General features: G+C 37.3%; 1 protein-coding gene across 7 annotated transcripts; it reads right to left on the bottom strand.

The window, feature by feature from the left end:
* Positions 1-479: 479 nt before the first annotated feature.
* On the bottom strand, positions 480-20,490 carry LOC111634129 (protein phosphatase 1 regulatory subunit 16A-like). Of its 7 annotated transcripts, XM_023378829.1 has the most exons (12): positions 20,406-20,469; positions 18,617-18,732; positions 11,052-11,449; positions 7,232-7,302; positions 7,012-7,157; positions 5,987-6,090; positions 5,783-5,907; positions 5,572-5,706; positions 2,524-2,599; positions 2,323-2,440; positions 2,138-2,252; positions 480-2,065 (listed from the first exon to the last, which is right to left on the bottom strand). In XM_023378829.1, the coding sequence occupies exons 3-12, from the start codon at positions 11,305-11,307 to the stop codon at positions 1,478-1,480; spliced, it is 1,734 nt and encodes a 577-aa protein (XP_023234597.1). In that variant the 5' UTR covers positions 11,308-11,449; positions 18,617-18,732; positions 20,406-20,469; the 3' UTR covers positions 480-1,477. The 7 variants fall into 7 exon arrangements, with proteins under 7 accessions (XP_023234597.1, XP_023234598.1, XP_023234596.1 ...); XM_023378830.1 differs by lacking the exon at positions 18,617-18,732 and having other exon boundaries at positions 20,406-20,490; XM_023378828.1 differs by lacking the exons at positions 18,617-18,732; positions 20,406-20,469 and adding an exon at positions 14,294-14,405.
* Between the last annotated feature and the right edge of the window lie 1,385 nt (positions 20,491-21,875).

Here is a 21,875-nt window from a genome sequence, read left to right as displayed (position 1 = left end):
AGCCCTGTTTGTTGTATTATGAATTGTATAAAAATTAATAAAAACAAATGATGATAATATAATAATTATGGGGCTATTTAATATTTGTCAGTTCTGGATGTCTGGCTGTGTACAGATGTAAAATTCATGCTGTTGATAACGAATGATTACTGTAATAAATACAAATCTCCATATTATTATATATAAGAGGAGAGAAACAAGTTTTTACATAAAATGTAGAAACATGTTAAACTTAATTATTGCTTGATTGGTTATTTTCTTAAACGATTTTACATCATTATAAACGTTTCAAGAGCCTTGTCCACACTCAGAAATCTGAACTTTTTGGAGGAAAATGACTTTTTTAGTGTCAAAATTCTAGTATTAATGCCAAGAGTTTAAATGGTAAATTATGGAACACTCCATAAAGTTTTTCAGATTTTTGAGAATGGATGGCTCAAAATATTGTGGTTTAGAATGTAAAATGAAGCAGGAGGCCATTTTTTTTAATATATATAAAAGTAGTTTTTATGTATGATACAATAAGGTTTAGTTACCAAACAATGCTACAAGCAGAGAGAAAAAAGAACAAATTGACAGATGGACCCACAAATTTTCAATTCTTAAGACGATTCGGTGCAGAATTAGTAAGAAGCATTGCATATATATTATTATTTATTTTTTTGAAATTCTGAATAGGCCCTGTCTGGAATTAACCTTTTTCTCTTACATTTTTTAAAAAATATTTACCTTTTTTTTGATCTCATAAAAATATTTCTCGTATTTGCACAATCTTTAAAATCAATAATTTGCCATTTACAATCGTTATAGCTTTGAAGCCTTGTAGCCAAAATAAAAGTTTTCGACCCCCGTCCGTAATTTATTAAATAATTCGGCTAGATATATTGCACAGACAGAATAACGTTTACTTTGTACCAAACTGTTCTAAATGGGAATTTTTTTTGCTTTATACATATTAAAAGTATTTTTTCTTTGTTGGATTTATACTACATACACATAGATCCCTATGTTTATATTAATATACGGGGAGACGGGGTAGCGGAAGACGAACAAGAAGATGGGAAATCTCATAAATGTGATGGTATCTTTCGATTGTGTGTGTTTGTGTAAAGAAGCGCGAGTTTGCAAAAATCGAGACAAGAAAATAGCTAGTAAATCTTTTAGTAACGTTGATTATATGAAATTTTGTATTGCATATCACATTATTTGATAAAAATCGTCCCCGTTTTGCGTGGAAAATTACAAGAATTTTAATTGTACGAGTGTTTGATTAGCTCAGTTTAAGTTTTCGTTCGCAAATTACGAGCGTCGTGGTGAAATGGGTACAATGAATACGAGATATCCCATCTTCAATGCGCTCCCGCAATTATCTAGGTCACACAGAAAGGTTCTAACGTGTTAAAATTTGATATCATGAGATAACGTCTTGCGCTCCCCCATCTTCCTTATAATTTGAGTGAATATTTTAAATCTTTTATCACATCAGCGTGCAGCAACCGTGCTTTTGAGGATCTCCCACGATCTCCGAGGGATCGCTTCTGTATTTGCGTAGCGAAGTGGTGGGCGAAGGTGGAGTCTGATAGGTGTAAGTGGCACTGAAATGACGTCCGTTACGGCTGGTTATTTTACCGTTCAGGTCCTGCTGAGACGATAGATTTGCACTGTTTCTATTGCGAATGTCGGCTCTATGCCTCTTCAGATCTGCCAGAGTTCCGGGACTAGGCGCGTAACTGGGGCTGGTGTTAACAGTCACGTGTATCTCCACCTTAACCGATTCCGAGGGAGAGGTATCCACAGGTAACAGTCTCGAATCGGTTACGGTCACTTGGGTATCCGAATGATCCTTCTTTGGTTCCAGAGAATTTTGAGGAACGATTTTCGACAGAGAATGCAGTTTTTTTGATTTGTAATCACTTTGGTCTCCGTAGACGCAGTCTTTGATTTCCATCGTTTTGTGCTTCAACCTCTGTAACGTGTCCTTGCTCAAAAGTGCGTTGAGGTCACTAGAATTTGATGTTTCTTTCTCGTACTCTTTGCAGTCTTGCTTCTGTTTGATCTCGTCGTCCTTAAAATACACGTAAAATGAATAAAATTCCAATTGTTTGCACGTGTAGAAACTATTTAAAAATCTACTTACTTCCTCGTTATTCGAGGATTCTTGCTTTCCTTGCCATAATTTGGCCTCTTCCATGGCTTCCCTCCTGGATATTTCCGTTTTTTCCCTGATGCTCGTCCTTCTTATCGACTGACTGCTAGATAAAATCAAGTTTTTAGTGTTTCTTCGCTATATTTTCTTCCGAAATAACGTGGAAAGCAGCTTACCTGCGAGTGTTCTGACTGTGAGTTCTTCGTAGTTTATGACGAGGAGTACCATCGTTAGTCTCCATTTCACTTTTTAACTGCAGGATTCTCTCTTTCAATTCCAGATCTTCACAAATGTCTTCAACAATTAATAAAGAAATGTGTTAAAAATTACAAAACGTATAATTTCTTGTGATTTAGGGATATATTATCAATACCTACCGTAAGGTGATTCTCCATTCTTGGTCTTCGCATTCAGATCGGCGCCGAACTGAACCAACAGTTCTATAACATCGGGCTACAGAAGATACATTGAATGTTTTAACATAAAATTCTCATAAAATTCCTACAGATATGATCTCCTAAACGCTTTGGAACCAAAAAGACTTATCCACTAATAATTCTGCAATAATTTAACCAATAAGATATTAAAATTGCATCCCAAACGAGGATGCTTCGCAGTTTCAACGCGCATTGCATCCTACGAGGAGTGATTTCCAAGGAGAATATTGTTCGAAATCTCTAGACTAGAACTAGAATTTGCCTATAAATGTTTACTTTAAAGGTAGGAAATTGTCGAAAATAGTATTAAACAACTGTTGTAAAAAGAATTTAATAAAATGGAGCGGATTTTAGTGGTGAAGTAGGAGGATGTAATTCTCCAGGGAGACTAATCGACCGAGATTTTAGCTATTTTATTCTTTATTTATTTTCTGGAGCACCTCCTCGGAGGATACACAGGGCCTAAGCCGACAACAAACTACTCTAGCTCTAACTCAATTTGTAGATAAACCGGATCGTTACTTTTGCTACCCGTTATCACAAGTATTTAACATTTCAATTGGCCATTAATCTTGAAAATGATATCCTTAACTTCATTATTTCCGAATCGGAAAGGATATCGAGTCGATTTCTCATCCATTTATGTATTATATATATATATATATATATAAATTAGGAAAGTCTCGGATTCTCCCCTCCTCTTCGCTTGCTAACGTGTTTTGATTGATCAAAATTGTACAAATTGATGAATAAAACAGAAATTTTTGACTCAATTTAGCGAATGCGTTTTAATGATGAACGTGAACTGGGCAACATCTACTTCCTCTCCCCCATTAATTTTTTTACGGTTGTCAGGTGAATGAGAATCACTACGAGATGATTCTCATTCACCTGCTTTTAACAATACTTAATGATTACAGGCTTATAATTAGAAACTACGGCGTCTTTATACACGAAAGCTACAGTTTTCGCGAGATTTTCCAAGAGAATTTATTAAAAAGTTTGGATTTTTAAGGTTTTAATGATACTACTAAGAAGCAATGGATTGAGTATCAGTGTCATTTCTCCACTCTTCATCATTTCAGAAAAAAATTTCTTATGTAAGCAATCCAAAATGGCTCTCAGTTTTGATGTACAGTACAGTACATCAAGAACCAAAAGAAAAGAAATTATCAGAGTAAATTTCAGGAAGATTCAGAACATCTTTAACTTTGATTCTTCCTCAGTACAATTGGAGAATTTATCTGCGAGATATTCCTGCAAATATCCTTGATTTTTCAGAAAGGTTTTTTTGTCTTCGTTATTTACGTAAGAATCACTGACGAAAGCATAGTTTTATCGTTATAAAAGCCGTTAATACTTAAAGAATTTTCTGCTTGAAGATGGAATAGAGAATGCGATTTGATAGAATATGAAGGAAATTTATACAAAAATAGTAAGTATCTTATATATAATTGCATGTAGAGGGTGTAGCATAACTCTATAACCATAAGAATTAAGTTGTTCTCTAACGTTTTACGAATTAATGGGAAATTAATTCAAGTTATTCCAATCAGTAAAAAATCACTGAAGAGTTTTTCTTCGCCAAAGAAACTTGGCCTCAACTATAGAAGAATAAACAGTCCTAACTTCCCGTGATTCCTAAACTGTTTTGTTGACCACTTTAAGCTGTGTACACATTAGGCGTTTTGAAACGCGAGTTTTAAAGAACCAAGAGTTCCGCATAGGTATACACACTCAAACGCGTGTTGATAGATTTTGGTTAGAACGCGGGCGTCAGCCGCGCACTTTGAGATACATGTGCTGCTATTTTGTTATACATTCGATTGCGCGCTTTCGGGTAGAGTGGACGCTCGTTGGCCGAAATGGAGAACGATCATTTCGATACTGATCATTTATTGATGAAATCCAAAAGTGACCAGCCATCGTCAAATGATTTTATAGACATTTTAAAATAATTAAAAAACTTGGGTTCATATTGTCTTAGTTTTGGATACAACGTCACAAACATTCCATGCTCAGTCTATCTCGTAATATTGAGTGCACCCAAAATTCTCTTTGCCTCTGCCGTCGTCTTTTATAGCGACGATAGAGAAGCCACACACAAGCAATCACTTCCACGTCCATTTCCAAACTGAGCCAATGCGCACGCTCCACTAAACGGTCGTCAAACGCCGAGCTAACGCGCGTTTAACGCAACGCAAAACGCCTAATGTGTACACAGCCTTAAGGATTCCACGATCTTTAATCGAACTCTCTTCTTTTTGCTTATACAGTTAATAATAATAAATCAATCTGGTGAGCCAGTATAAATCCATACAACATTTTTATAGAAAAGATATACTTAGGCTACGGTGTGCAAATTCACATCTTGAACTGTCATATATATAAACCATTGGTTGTAAGTTTTTTATCGACCCCTATTCTAGACTTATGGGACACTCTGTACATGAGAATATTTTATCAAAGCGTAGAGTGTAAGATAATGGACAGGCCTAAGTACCATTCGCTTAATTTTGTTTCTTACAGATGCTCTTTGGGACTATGAAATGAAAATTTGATCATATTTATGTAGTGGTACGTAAAGTTTCTGTTACTTTAAATTTATAATGTGTTTGCATATAAAGGATCTACATCTGTTCAGTAACGATAAGGAATTTCGTCACGTAGAAGGAAACAAATACAGAAAATTATAGGTAATTGTTTAAGTAATGCCTTTCATGTATTTGGAAGCACAAAGTTGCCATTAAGTTTAGCAAATAAGATTATAGTTTAATGATTTGTATCGGAGAGAAAGGAAATTTTAAGTAGCCTCTCGAATTTACGGGAATTTAAACGGGTTTTATAGAGATGTCGTGGATAAACGAATAGGTTTTGTAGTCTTGTGGATATTGAGAATGCGCTTTGTAAGTGCAACACTTCTTAGAGAAGAGAATTGGATAATTTAAGTTGGAGAAGGAATGGATTTCAGTGTAAAAATCAATATACCAAGCTTACATGTCCCCAGCAGGCAGCAGCGTGGATGGGTTGCCACAGATCGTCATCCACCACCTCCGTAGATACGTTGTTCTCTAATAGATACTCCACCACCGATAGATACCCGTTGGCAGCCGCTACGTGCAGCTAAACGGTAATAAATAAGTAAATAATTAAAGTGATTCTTCCAAGAACAGGTTAAGCTAAAGGTCACGATCCTTACCGGAGTGGCTCCCTGATTATCTTTATATTCTATGTCACCTCCGTTCTCCACGATCCACTCCAGATCTTCCAACATCCTGCGCTCGGTAGAGGCTCGAGTTTGATCGATCATTTCCTGAGTTACTCCTGGATCGATAACAAATCGTCAGCTTAGTTTTGGATGTTGTCCGGAAGGATTAGATCCTATTGTTTATTTGTTAATTACCTCTCTTGGCCATTTCCGACTCGATGTAGTCCAGAGTAGCATCGTCCTCGCAGATGTCGTAGGGCATGTTTCCATCGGCATTGACTGCCAATAAATCGGCTCCCCTGCAAAAAAAATAAAACTCTGAGGCTCGTAAAATCCCGTTTTCTTCTTTCTGAGCGCGACCATAATTGTATTTAATTGGCTTAGAAACACCGAAATCTTAAATTAACCAAAGTAACAATAAAGAGCATCTTCGAATTTATTACATAAAATGGCCGAATGGTGTGTCTTTTATAGCTTTAAATCGAGGTTAGAATATCCAATTATTCGTCTCGTTTCATGAAATCTCGTTGTGTATCCTTTGGCATTCCATTTATTCTTTCGTAACATCTCCCGGAGGTGCATGCCACAAAGGAAATCACTTCAGAATACAGCAATGTGCTTTTCTTTCTTCGTTCTCCAAGAAATTAGAAAATACGATCGATATTTAAAGAGTATTTTTCCTTTCTCCCCCTTCGTATTTATCTGATAAAACAAAGAATATTTTAAAAGGAAAACGAGAATTTAGTTGGAGGAACGTGGAATTATCCGAATCTTCGAACCGCGATCGATAAATCGATTGTTTGCCATTACGAATCGATCGATTTCTATACAAATCTCCGTCGTCGTTTGTGATTGGAGCGGTTTTGTCGGTTCGTGTGAATGGTGTGATGCTTTAATTCCGATCCAATTTCGTGTGTGGAATCAAACACGAAAACGCCTCGCGCCATTAACAAAACGGAATTGTAAATGCCATCAATCGATAGGACGATGCGGTGCAACCTGTGCTTTTCTAGTTAGACCTTCCATCGTCGTTAATTAATACGCAATGAAACACTCCTAGAACTTAGTTTAGACATTGTGAACGACGTAAATGTGCCCACTTAACACGAAACGAGAGTACACGCCGAGTAAGAATGAGGTCAACATCCTCCATCCCCGTTCACTCTCGTCTTAAGTATAATGGATGGAGGATGTTGGTAACCCGTCGGGGTGCTCCTTACTTGCTTATGAGGTACTTGACAAGGTGCAGATGACCACAGGTGGCCGCGGCGTGCAGAGGCGTCCACTGCTCGCTGTCTTTGGTGTTTACGTTGGCACCGAACTCCAGCAGCAACTTCATCATATCTTCGCTGTCGTCGATGCAACACTGTAAAACCGTGAAGAATTTATCGGATGTGGTCCCTAATGATGGAGAATTAACAAATTTTACCAAGTTCTCACCTGATGCAGCGCTGTCAGACCGTCTTCGTTGGTCGAATCGGGATTCACTCCCAACGTCAGCAGTCTGTGGACTAAGAGAGTTTGTGTGTTATTAACAATACCGTGCTTGTACTTCCGGTTTCGTGATCCGGAAGCGAGTGTCTAGCGCGTAATCGATGATAAAATACGTCACTGTACGTAATGCACCGTAAACCGATTATCAAAAGTTCAGTTTAGTTATTCCGGATCCGATTAAGAGCTGTAGTAACTAGTAGAGCGGACGAATGTCTGATCGATCGTCGATCGATCCTGTCGATCGGAAGTGTATTCATTCAGGTTTTTAAAAGGTATTTGATAATGAAAGAAATGAAACGAACCGAATGGGAGATGCGTGTATGTACGCATTTCCTTTACAGCAACTATGACGACGTCTCAAATGGTTGCCATAAAGTAGAAAAGGAGAGTTTTTTGGAGGAAAGAGGCGCTTCTACTTCCAAGGACACGAAGTCGATCGATAAAAATTCCATTTAATATAGAAAAAAGATGTAAAAATGTTATAAAAACACAACCGATTTATAAACACGACACGAATCCATTTTCTTTCTCTCTCTCTCTCTCTCTCTCGTTTACGTCGCGAATCCGTTTCACTCGCAAAAAAGCAGTGGAAATAAGAGAAAATATTGTGTTTTTCTTTGTATATAATGAAATATTTTATAATTAAGGAATTAGAGTGCATAGAAAGCATTCGGATACCATTAACCATTGAGAAATCAGCATCCCAAGAAAATAACGGAGAATATTTAGAGAGTAGCGAATTCTCCATGCCTTATGAAACAATTATAGAACTCATTTAATAAATAAATGTGGACGGAGAAGATTCGCTCGTACTCCAGTCGGAGCAAAATGTATCTGCGACTGCAGTCGATTATAATCATGGGGGAAGTTTATCGATTCTCTACAGAATTTAACTCTCTCTCTGGGGATTTTCTGTGGATGTTCTACCGTCAGGAAAGCAGAGAAAAGGATAGAAGGAAGGCGAGAAGATAAAGTGTGCACTTCCCAACGGAAGTTTCTCCTTTCCCACCGCGTGCATAAAGTTGTACCGAAGTTGCACGCAAATTTCGAGGCACCGACCCGTACAGACGTCAGTTTCTGTTTAACCGAGCGGATCGTCCTCATCCCTCTGCATTCTCCGAAACGTTTCTTTAGAAATCTATGCTTCTAACGGGTTACGAACCCGGTATCTAGATGGTGGGAGATCGTTTTTTCGTACTTAAAATCGACCATCTTCGGGAGCATTCCGGTTTTAAAAAGATCGATATTTCCGTTTTAGAAAGGGAATAAAGCGTAAAAATGTTTGATGTTCGTTAAGGATTTTATTATTCGAATGAAAAAAAAATCCCTCGACAATAGAAATGGATTGCAAAATCGGTGAAGCGTGGGTAATAACTTTCTCCGGTAGTTGCAGGAAGATACGAATATTTCGCGGATTTAACGCTAATATAACGAGAAATCGGGCTTAAATCTCATTTTCCGATTCACCCACAGGGAGGAGCGTTGAGAAAACGTTCTCTCGGCTTTCAATAGATCTTGTGCCAAAATCGCTTCTAGCCATTGTTACCACTTCGATAGGGAATTACAATTGCTATATGAAAGGAAGTAAAGAAAGGAAAAGTATAAGTAATTTCTAGAGGTGGGATTTTAATCATAAGAATAGTAAAATTCTGTTTAGAATGGGATTCTTAACTTGTGTACAAGCTTATAGGCTTTCTCTTCACGTTGTAAAAGATAAGGAACCGCTATACCTTAATTAAGGAACAACTAAAAAAGGAAAACAGTTCTCCCCTCTTCTCAATTTATTTAACTGTATAATTATCTAAATTTTCCTTAATTCTACGGGTTTAAACTACAAAAAAACAGGGAAATTCATTATGCATAGTTGTCAACAACCTGTGCGTTCCGTAACGAATCCATTAATAGTAACCATACAAAGTCCAGTTACTGTGTCTGTTGCGTAACGAGTATAAATATATTACCAGAATTGGCGATTTGATATGATAAAATTTTTAATTACATTCGAGCATCGGACACTAATCGTTTAACTACGGAGCAAAAATGGTGCGCGCGCTTCCTTCAATTAAGTACAGTTGCACCCCGACTATTAATTAGCACGTACGTACGTAAGCGAGAACAGAATATCGTTTTACATTCATTTAATCTGGTAGAATGCGTAATTAAAACTAAAACAAAAATCTCCGTCTTGTTTACCGTCTCCACGTTTGCCCTTTCCATGCATCGACCACTAAATAATAGAGCGAATTCTTGGCAAGGATTCTAATTTTCTAGAAAAATCTCTTCCAAGATTTTTTCTTTTCGTACGCTATTTGTTGATGAAAACTTTTTTAAAAGATTGTAAACAAACGGTTTTTTTGTTTTTCCTTTAAGCTGCTCCACATCGGTGAAGAATGCAACACGACACAAGGAATTTGCAGTTTTTCTAGCGAAAGAAACCTGTAGTGAGCGCATTTGTAAACCGTTGATATCTAGAAAGGATGCATTTAGGGATTTGCAAAGAAATCTGCAAAATTCTAAACTATTTTCACTCTTTTCTATTCTTTGCTTCCATTATCGATTCGCTTGGATAATGCACTTTTTCTATTTTGGCCCCGTTTAACGTATGACGTCTCCGAATAAAGTCCCACCAACCGAACGTTCCTCCGCTTAAACGTGTACGTTTTTAGTACACGTTTAAGCGGAGGAACGTTTAGTACACGGAGAAACCTTTCAAAAAACGCGCCTCCCGAATTAAATTTGCTGAACGTAAATGGAATCGTTGCGGTATTTTCTTCGTAACTCGTTACATCACTCGTAACCCGTGCCAAAAAATCGGAGCGGTTATCTGTAAATCGTCGGCACTGATAATGGGATGGGCGTGTAATCCTCGTCTAATAGTTTCTTCAAGGACAAAGAAGGGGTGGAAATAGTTCGAAAATTTATTGGTCTGGATCGATCTTTTTTTTTTTTAATATTTTTACGGGAGTTTTCCCTATTTGCGACTGTGACTAGGGGGAAAATCAAGGCATTAATCGATTTATAAATAACTAAAGGTGTCGTTAAACCCGTGTTATCTGCGTCTAATTTAGATACACAACTAACGACCGGTTGTGCAACATGCGATACGTAACTGGAAAAATTATTCTGGAAGGTAAAAATCGGAATTTTTGCGAAAGTAAATTGTTCTTAATCGGCAGGATTATGGGGAGAGTTTTGAGAATAAAGTTTAGGGAAATTTTCTGTGTCGTTATATACGGAAGAGTGGAAGGCACGGCACGCGCGGTAGAAGAAAAACTGTATCGAACCAGATTTAAAAATAAATTGGTAGATGGGATAATCGATGAAAGAGACGTAAATGGGAGGAAGTAAATTACGGCGAAAATGCTTTTGTCGATTATTTTGAACAATTATTGTCGAAAATGCTCGATTTTAAGTCAAATTCTTTACTTTAAAACCCGCTAAATGCTTAGTTTTTGATAGGTTTTCACGGTCGTGTTTAGTGTTTCGATCTATCTGTTTTTCGAAAATTAAGATAAAAGCGTGTACGAAAGTTGGACTAAACCCGAATTTGAATTAAGATGCGTTACTCTCCCTTTCTCTGAATTGCACCATTGTTTTTTCGTTTGTTTAACAGGAGCAGAATCTTGCTTCTATTGTTTTCTATCCTTCCTTTAGCTAAACACCCACTGTTGAAAACGTGACGCGAACGGACTTCGTTATACATTGGCCAGACGATAAAATTACAGGAATCGTTACTTGGGGATGGAAGAAAACGAGAGTAACTTACCTTCTTCCACGTCGTTTCTGGCCGCCGCTTCTAGCAGCATGACACTTGGTACGAAATGCACTTTGTACCCGTTCCTCCTGGACTTCCGGTTCAGGTTGTGTTCCGTCTTCTTCCTCTTGCTGTTGTTCTCTTTTTCCTTCTGGTTCCATTTTTTAAGCTGTTGCATTCGCCTTTTCCTAGCGTGTTTCAACCTCTCCTGAGTCGTCATCCTCTCCAGCATGGCCAATTCAGCGACTAGTTCCGAATGCTCCGCCATTTTCTTCTTGTCCCTTCTAATTGTCTTATCGGGATGTTGCGTCGGTCGGTCCTAAATCGGCCGAAAAGTCTTGCAGGAAAAGAAGCGGTGGAGGCGACATTTTGGACCTTGTAGTCCCGTCCGGATCCGCACCGGTGGCTACCTGGAAAGAGACACGGGGATTTTTCGATCAGTGGTGGTTTCTACCGAGAAAATTTGATTGTTTGGCCCGCGCTCGTGGATTTTTTCCGATGCTCCCTCGTTTTAGAGCACCAGAACAGTTGGTTGGAAGGTAGAAGGGTGCAGACCGAGCAGGTTGAGTGCAACGCTCCCGGTATTCCCATGTTTATTATTGGCAAGGTTAAAAATGCGCCATTGGTTTTGCGGTCGGGTGCGCGGATCGATGCCACGAGAATTTCAAAAGGTCGTCGTCTATACGAAGGATGCAAACCCCCCTATCCTTTCGTTACACGAGGGAAGCATCGATGCCATTACTTTATTCGCGATTTGCCCCGATTGCCGACTGGGTCACCAACCCACCAGAAAGATAGACATGGTAGAAACGCCATCCAAACCGTCCTCACACCTCCACATCTTCGAGGTTTTGACGAGGGACGAAGGGTGTTAACATTAGTATTGTATCCTCTCGTCTGACGAGATTACTAATTAGGGAGAGGAGGCGAACGAGCGGCGTTGACGACTGCTCCGGCTTGTTAACTACGTCTACATTCCGGCCGGAGGGAAACCCAAATGTATCCTCCATCCACGGAGGATTATCTACCGGAAGGAGAGTAAATCTTTGCGCTTTTACTACTAGGACTTCGTGCCAACTTCCGGTTTTGCCCGTGTAGCGGGCGAGTGCCAATTTTCTCGACCGTGAGCTCGGAAAAATCGCGTGAAGACGGCCACCATCGATCGCCCGAGGAACGAGGTGACCCGGTTTCGATAAGGACGAAACTAGCGTTCGACCTGGTCGTCCGACCCCATCCCCAACTCCTCGAACTCACCTTCCGCTGGCGGAGGTGGACCCTCGGCGGACGATCCGGATGCTGATGGGAGGACATGAGTCGCGCGCGCGACCGTCCTACCCCTCTTCTACGTGGAGAATTCGAGCACTCCGCAACCCTTTGGATTCGTCAACGCGCCTGCGCCTCGATCGCGTTCGAAGCCGTCCGAAAATTCATCGCAACTCTCGCTCCTCCCACTCTCCATTATTTTCCGGTAAAGGATAGAAAAAATAAATAAAATAGAATTGAAGCGGCTTCTCCCGTCCGAGGAGGGAAAATTCCAAAAGAAAAAATTAAAAATAAAACACGTCACGCTTCGTGAATTCGAAAGTTTTAAATGCCGTTTGGGGCGTTGACGTCATCGCAGATATTGCATCACTTCCGGGGTGTTTATCGATTCCTCTTTTTATTTTTATTTTTGAATAACCGCCGATCGTCCCGCCACTAAGCGTGTTTTTTTTTCTTTTCGTTTTGTCAGCACCATCTGGATTTTTGAATTTAAAAAAAAGGAATAAAAAAGCGTTTCACTTCGCCATCTTTTATGAAACGATAATGGCTCGTTGCCTTTTTACTTGGCCAAAAATACGTCCGATTTTTAATTTTACTTATTTTTTTCGTGACGGTAGCTTCTCGGTCGAAGTTCTCATCGGTTGACATAATTTTAACGTTCCGATCCGCCGCTCCGTTAATTTCTATACAGGGAATTGTTTTCGTAAAGCCCCGTCTTCGCTTTTACTTGGCGTTAAAGCTTTGTAACTGGCGTATAAAGCGATACAAATAGAGCATTTTTACATACAAATCTTCGTAATTACGATCCTGTTCATCAATTCATGCTCGTATAACTCGAACCCGGCATCTAATTTAAAGTAAACATCCTTAATCATTCCGCCTCTCGACGAAGAATTCGCTTGGTAAATATCCCTATCTTGAGATAAAGAATTATCTAGTACTTGGCGATTACCTTGGCTAACTTACCTACTAAAATGTTTGTTTCGTACAGATTTTAAGCACATTAAAATCCCTCCCGATTCATATGGAAGTGCTCAAACTTCACAAAATGCACGTTCCAGTTCAAATTCTAGAGTCTAGAACTTGAATTTCCGTAGAACACGCACGAGATTCTAGGCAAAATGCCTCCTATTCCAGTTTTATAAAAATAGGAAAAAAATAATAAAAAAGGGGGTTCTAGTTAAATGGAGCGCAATAAGTACTTTTTGAATATTTTCGGCTCGGCTGCCCATCAGTTTAAAGGCTTTCGAATTAATTTTATAAAGTTCAAGAGCGAGTCGAGGTCGTGTCAAAGGTCACGGAACAGTCGGTGCCGCGCGAGGCTCTTCCAACGTACGGTTATTGTAGGTTTTGACGGAGAGGAAAATCGTTAGAATACGATAATCCGGCGCGTGAAATCGATATCCGGTTTGCTCAGCTGTCCAAGACGTCACTTCTCTCCTCTACCCCCGCAACTAATGCATTTAATGTGTCGACTAGATACTTAAAACTCATCACGAGTGACGTGATTTGATGTGTTTCGTGATAAACGTCACGATATCGAGAGGGGTGGCGTGTGGACGTCCAAACGTAGGATTTCGGTTATTAGCACGAGATAATCAATGCGGAAATTTTAGGACAGACGGACGAAAATTCCGAATATTTTCTGCGTTTTGCCCAGATACGGAGTGTAGAGTTTTCTGGCGTAACTTTTTAAGTGTATTTTCTAACTTTTAGGCGGATTCGTAGGTGTTTTGTGGAGTGTAAATAGGTTAAGTTGCCGGACAAGTTCGAGACAAATCTGTGTAGAAGTAGAACGCGGCCTTCCCTACATTCGTAACCATACCCCGACCTTACTAAGTACATTTTTCTCATCTACCCTCCTCGTTTAACCGCACAGTTGTTACGGAAACGTCACCAAATCTTAACAAGAACGTGGAATTACGTCGTGTTCGTTATAAAGGCCGTCACGTAATGGGGCGAAATTACGAAAAGGTGCCCCCCGCGCTTACCTGAACGAATTGATGAAAGCAACCCTCCGAAATGCCGTCATTTCCCAATCCGATCTATCCGCTAGCACAGTCAAAACGTAACTGCTGCAGGTAGGTTCTCTATCGCGAGCAACCTGCCGAGTCACGTGACGCGCGGGCTGTTGACATCACATCCGCTCTACCGTAAATGATTGGAACGGAGACCTTGATATTGTTATCTAATAATTTTATGAAGTGTACTCTATGCAGATAAGATTTTTAGCTTTGTATCATTTTCATCAATAGATTCTCCTTGTGAGAGGAACCTCAAAAACAAGAGGTTCCTCTCCTACAAATTTAGGTAATTTCTTCTGTAAAATCCCGGAATGTACGGTAGTTAGGTATCGCCGTTTAGTTTGTTTTTCGGGCCCCGCAACTCGGAATTGTTGGCTGATTTTGTAAACAATAGGGATATTTTAAGGATATAAAACAAGCGACGCCCTATTTTTCCATTTTTGTGGCAATGCAAAAAAAAGGCGCATGGAGAATCGGATGGTTGCCTTCGTTTATATCGAAAATTTTTTGCCTGACAACCGTGTTGTTGCCGTTATGGTGATTAGTTCTGTTATCTGACCTAGCAACCGTGCAACTCTGGGCCCTACTTTTGGGGATGAGACCGAATCACCCTTGATACAGATTTTTCGAGTCAAAGATTTCCGCATCCTTGCTCCTTAATTATGCAATAATCCACTCCAGTTTTCGAATCCTCCACACACCGACTCGTTATATCGGGGTCGGAATTGGCTGCCGTTTTAACATTCGTCTTATATAAACGTATACTATTTAATATGCTACGTGCGTAACGCACGGAAGGGGGAAGTTGGCATTAACCGGTGCTTGCCAGCGGTTAAGGCCTCGAAATTAATATTCAATTTGTTTGACGAATGGTACGCTTTTTTTTTTTTACGAAACGTCTCTAAATAACGTTTTTTATTTTATTTTAAAGAAACATCAGTTAGTTTGTCTATCGAAAATTTTTCGAGATATGAAAGAACACATCCCTTTTTTAGCGTTTCATGCCAAATCGTTTCCATTTTTCGTACAACTCCCTTAACACGCGTAAACGCAAAATGTCATTTTTCTCAGAAACTATGCGGGTTAGAGTGTTAAACCTTTGTAATCCTCTTGCACATCTATGCGTTTGTCTGTGGTTAGGATCAAATTTCTATTTTCCTTTTTTCTTGTATATTTAAAAGGCCTAAAATACGCAGCTTGATAGATTACGATTGACATTTTCATCATTAATTCTTTTACATTTATACAAACGTATATATAAGAGAACTTTTAAAAAAATAGCCCAACCGATTACGTTTTACACAACTTTTTTGGACATTTCTAGCAATTTATTCATTCGAATAATTATTTTGCTGGATTCGTTACACGAATGGATTTCTCGTCGACTATTGCATTCTTGCATGAAAAGAAAAATTAATTTAGAAACCATTTGATAATTTATCATATGTTTCTAAAGGGATTTTTAATCACTCACACATTTTCTATATATAAATACATACATATATGAAAATTCCAAACTCTTTGTCTGCTAACGGTGGGATACGAGAGAATTAAAAACGTACGTCATTAAATCGACGTCACGTACTTAAAAATACTCGTAAATTTTACTGTTAACAATATAATAAATATTTTAAAATTTTCTTTACGACGAAAGTAATAAAATTTACACTTTACAAATGTATTTTTTCCAACGGAAACTATTCTTCTTCCCTATTTCCATTTGGTATTCCACACCATAAAATGCCTATTGCAATTTACGTGAGGGAACTCGACACCAAAAGTAAATCAATAACGTAAATCGTCCCCCTAAAATGATCCCTATCCTTATCAAAATAGGTGCAGTTTACCTTCCTATGCTGTAGTGTTAACGGTAATAATCCCGCGTAAGTGTACCCTTTAAAACGAGCCATTGACGCGGTCGACGGTATAAGCGGGTGTTTAATCAATCTATAGTTTGGCCAGTAGCTTTATGTTTAGTCATGTGTGCCCAATTTTATTGTCACATGTCAATAACACTTCAAAAGGGGACTTCGCAGGAGGACGAATTTTGCCGTGGGACTAAGATTTATGGCTTCGTGCCACGAATCTATATACGTGCCTGCTTACGTCTGGGTCTCACGAAATTTGATTGATGTGCGGTGGTACGCTTTCAATACTGAATATAGTTGGGAATACACTTGCGGAAGAATATCCCCCTTCCCAATTTTACTTCCACATTTTTCCTCCCGTATTATTAGTGATTATGCTACATAATAATTCTAATCTTAGCCAACTGAATCTTTTGTTTAATGAGATTTGATATGAACTTTTTGAAAATTGGCTGTATTAGATATAGTGTTATAGGGTATAATTAAGTGACGTAATTTCTAAGTAAATAAGATGATAACGCAAGGTACGGAGCTAGCAACGGGGTTGATAACTCTTGAAATTTCGGATTTCTAAACCCATTCCTTCAATTGTGATAACCATAAATGCTTACAGAACTTCTAAAAATAATAATAAAGACTCGAAAAAATAGTTAATTTAAGATGATGATTATGTTCTTACGGAAGAATCGCATAAAAATGCCAATAGAACTTCGATTACCTCATGCTCTGCTCTTGGCATAATTACATTTAAAATGCATTTCTCGAAATATATAATTATAGATGCAGAAAATTTAACAGGGGTCAAACTGATCTAACCCCAATAAAATAGGATATATACGAATTATATGATCAAACTGACCGCATAATGCCAATTTATCCTGTTTTATACGTTCGTGATGGTCACGCATAAAGATCGAGTATTCACCTCCAGGACATTTTAGCTGGCCTTTTTTTAGATTGCTGGCATTTTATAAAAAACTTCCATAGAAACACGATTATTCTATTTGTTTTTACGGCATCTTCTCAAGCTGGGATCAACAGAAATTTAGTTTTAAGTAGCTTGTTTAGCCAGTTTTCTGCCTTAAATTTTCTGATACGAGGAAATTCCGTTTAACAGAAATTACAGTTTAATCCTTGAAAACTGTGCTTTGTATCATTACTAATACAGGCTGGCCTCGGGTGACATAACGCTAGTATTGTAACGCATTGTTTGACGAATAATGCGCTAGTATTTGTTTTGTTTGAGGTAGCCGAGCTTAAAAAGGCCTCCAAATGAAAGTAATCGTGTTTAAATTCGAAGGAAACCAAAATTAATTGGCATTTAAGGCCTCTAAATGCGTTAATTAAGCCACCGAATTTCTAATTTCTACCCCCACGCAATCAAATTTAAATCAAGTTTTTATTTCAGCCGCTAGGGGCCACTTCTTTGATAATTGGCTATCGTACAGTATTTATTAATAAATTCGTTAATTTCGTAGCCAAAACTTCGCCCGAAAATATTTTTTTTCTTACGCGTGTGATTTATTGCAGCAATGTTTAAAAAATATTATTAAAAATTTATCCAAGATAAAATATTTAAATTACAAGGAAAAATTGTATATTTTTAACTATAAAATTTTAAAAATCCAATTAAATTATGCTACTTAATTGGAACAGAATCTTTAATTAAAAAATTTTTTTCCGTAAAGAAGTGCGAATATCGACATTTAAAAAATATATATATATATATATATATATATATTATTCATTCGAAAAACATTAAAAAATTGTGAATAAAAGAAAATTAAGAGAGTTGAATGGCCGCTGTAGATCATTTGCTTTTGAAGATGATGAAGAGAAAAACTTATAAGTTGGCGTTAAGTCTGTTAATCTAATTTTAAAAAATCAAATTTATCTGAAGAAATTTATTTATTTATTTTTTAAGGAAAACCCTGTTATAGCGCATAAAATCCTCTGCGAATTGCAAATTTTATTCCGATTTAACGACTAAAAATTTAAACTTTTTAATGGTTTTTACCCTCTGTTTACGTCGGAAAATCGTGAAAAATCTAACATACAATTGAAAAATATTTACTTAATTTGGAATCTGTATGTCATCGACCCGGCATAGGCGGGATTAAGTTCATTTAACGAACGGTGTTAACTCGACTTTATTCGTTAATGGAACTTTGATACTCTTCTGTTTGCGTGAGAAAATCTTAATTGCTTAATCGAGGTTGACGATTCGATCGGAATAAATTTGATTAACAAGAACAGGGCGTAAACAAACATGTCGGATGGAAGAATACTTTCGTGAAACGGAAACTAAAAATTTAAAATAAGTTTTTATTCATTACAGTAGCGTTCCGGGGGGGTCAGGGTTCCCTTACCCTTGTAAATAAATAAATACAGTAAAAGAAAGGTTTGAATGCGACATACATACTTATATACACGTCTATTCAATATCTAAGATTCTCTGTATCCATAGCGATGGTGACTAGGTTTACATTGGTACAGGGATGCGTGTGTGCCACTGGTACAGCTCATCCAAGGTCGTTCCTAGAAGGACGTAAGATTTATGATTTACTACGACGATTGGTACAGTACATCAAACTAGCAAAATATGAAGCTTAATAACACTGGAAGCTGTGGTTCTCCATGTACAGGGCAAAATTGGGCTCTAGAACCATTCGAGTCTGTTGTCATCTAGTATTAAATCTAAGAATAGTTAGGACGGAGGAGGAGAATTATGTTTACGACAGGCAAAGACGGGATTCGGGTTCAATTACTGCACGCGATATCTACGTTACTCCATTAATCTATACTAATATTATAAAGAGGTAATGTTTGTAAGTATGTAAGTTTGTATGTAGGGGTAGTCTCCGAAATTACTCATCCGATTTCAAAAATTCTTTCACCGATATTTAGAATGGAACTTCAGGGTGGACATAGGCTGTATATTATCCCGTTAAACATTCATATAAATTAAAAGAAATAATCTAGGTTAACGCTTTTATGTCCAACAGATGGCGCTACGAGTACGACGCCCTAAGTTTGTTTTTCTGTGAGGCATTATGCTTTTCTGTGAAAATGAACTAAAGCGGATCATCTTCTATCTATCTATATAAATAAAAATGTAATGTTCGTTTGTTCCTACCGATTCCTTTGAAATTTTGACACAACGCTGCATTCGAATATGCACGTGTTTTTATATAATATACATGTCGAAATTCAACTCCACTGAAGGAAGATGGTTAGGATTAAGGCTTACCGTAGAGAATTCTGCTTCTATTTATACTATTTTAGATGCAGGTTTTTGCGTTTTTTATTGCGTTTTAATAGGGTACGTCAACAGAATGTACACTAAGTAGAAATTTTTCGAAAAATTTCCCCCCGGGGGAAGTGTTATAAATTTATAATAGATACATTTTGAGCCACAACAATGCGTGACGGGGTCTGCTAGTAATTCATAAATAGGAAGTAGAATTGATAAAAATATGTAAAATAAAAAATTCGAAAATACCCATATATCAGAAAAATAGTAAAATCGTCAGATTTTTTCGTGTATCGGATAACGTGTTATCGCATATTCAAGCAAATTTCGTCCATATTCACGATCGGAAGAAAAGTTAGTGGATGAATTTTTTGTTTAAAATTATATTCTGAAGCATAATTTCCTTAAAAAGAAGACTTACTTACTAAAAATTAATTAATAATAAAAGAAATTTAAGATCTAATGTTCCATCAGTGGAAGTTTTAACTTGATCCACGAATTTCGGACCAAACAAAGTCATGATCAAAACTTTGATCATGAAAATCCGGACCGGATTCGTATTCGGATTCTTCACTAACCGCTTATTGTGCCACCTATCGACTATCAATCAAAATTATAAAACATTAAGGAATAAAAACATTGAAATGTCGTCGTCATATCATCATCGTCAGCTAGAAAGGCATTATTTAATTTCTACAGATACGAAAGAGGCATTAGAAGGGCATCTGTATAATAATAACTCTGCAGCGATTAAAACGAACAGTTGTATCCACGTGTATTAACGCGTATACGTATAGAAAAGGATACGAGTAATTATAGTTAATTCTTTTCTACAAAATAGTATATGTACTATTGTATAGCATAACTATATATAATTTGCAATCACTTGTGTAGAAACACGTACAATATATAGAACAAATATAAATGTACAGAATACACAGTACCACCATGAACCTACCTGAAATTGTTAAACTGCGTACAGAGGGGTGAAAAGAGTAAATATCTTCTCGTGTCGTTAGAAAAATACGTTAAAACTTTCATTTAACGCGTCAATGTTATGTAATATACTGACTGTATACAACGTAATTACATCATTAGTGTTTGGTAAAGGGAAAAACCACCAGATACACATACTTTGACTATAATATTAAATTACGTATGCTAAATTTAAACCTTAATTTGGTTTTTTATGCCATTTTTACGTTTCGTCAGTGGCCGTCATTCAGAGGATTTTTAGAACCTCTGAACGACGATCACTGCCGTCGTTTGAAGGTTATTTTGCATGCAGTTAAAAAAAGTGTTTCTGGAAAAAATGGCCGGTGTTTAGAGGTGACGGCCATTCTTGGGAGGTGGCCGATTGTATTTTTAATATTACAAAAAGTTACAGTAATAAATTATTAGTGTGGAAGCAATTAGTGGGTTAATCTCTTTCCATATACGGACGTTTGCAATTATGCGCGTACCTTATACGTAAATTTTGACGTAATAAATTTTCGTCTATTATTGTCGACATCATCATAAGTGATGTCACAGGAGAATAAGACGAAGTTTATTGTTTCCGTAACAGAATGGAGAAGTTGAACAAACGAGGCCTGGTTCGATATATAAGCGACGAGGGAGAATATATTTATCACAAGGTTCGAAAACTTTAACTCTTTTCTCAATTTCTAAATATCTGTGACGTACAGTACAGTGCCTCATTCGCCATTGATAGACCATCATGCCCAATATAACATGGCCTATCAGTGGAAAATAAACAGAAGATCATTCTACGTTGGAATTTTCGTCGACGATCATTAGTGGCATTCAATGTCAAGAGGAAACCATTAGTGACACAATCTGCTGACTGATGACTATGTCACGTCATGCCACTCACACGATACGCATGCAATACGAAATTAACTTCATTAATATCATTAACTAAATTAATTTAATATAACAAGAATATAATTTAAATTACCTTTGTATAAATCTCGCGTTACTAAGATCGGCCTGTAAGTCTGTCTAATGAATTTTGATGAACGTAACACAGATCCGAGATGAATTAATTTGTGGAATTACTTAATTGTTTATGTAAATATTTAATTTTTATCTAGAGGTAAAGAATTTTGGAACATTTTTAATGGAAAATAAATATCGTCTCTTCGGATTTCCTAGCGTTTTCGATTTCTCCTGTCTTCCATTAAATGTATTTGCATAGAACAAATATTTAATATGAATGATTACTTTTATTACACACCTTTTAAAATTGTTACCTAACTATTTTAATTATCTACGTAGTAATTATAGTGTTAAAATTATTTTATTACTGCAGAGATATCTTCTTTAATAGTAATTAAATAAGAGCAAAATGGCCTTGTCGTAGTGGCCTAAATATTTTTAAAGACGTAATACGGATACGATGACCTTTATGCCATGTAACAATGTT

This window comes from Centruroides sculpturatus, unplaced genomic scaffold (genome assembly GCF_000671375.1).
Source record: "Centruroides sculpturatus isolate CEXI.00-Female unplaced genomic scaffold, Cexi_2.0 scaffold739, whole genome shotgun sequence".
In the NCBI taxonomy this organism is placed as follows: Eukaryota; Metazoa; Arthropoda; class Arachnida; order Scorpiones; family Buthidae; genus Centruroides; species Centruroides sculpturatus.
The sequence above is the reverse complement of the archived record's forward strand: the minus strand, read 5'-3'. Positions and strand labels throughout refer to the sequence as shown.

Excerpts from the sequence above, each read along its gene's own strand:
- LOC111634129 (XM_023378830.1), bottom strand. The coding sequence starts at position 11,307 with ATGGCGGAGCATTCGGAACTAGTCGCTGAATTGGCCATGCTGGAGAGG. Across the intron at positions 7,303-11,051 it reads CAGAAACGACGTGGAAGAAG|TCCACAGACTGCTGACGTTG; the intron begins GTAAGTTACTCT and ends AAACTCTCTTAG. Across the intron at positions 2,441-2,523 it reads GAATGGAGAATCACCTTACG|ACATTTGTGAAGATCTGGAA; the intron begins GTAGGTATTGAT and ends TAATTGTTGAAG.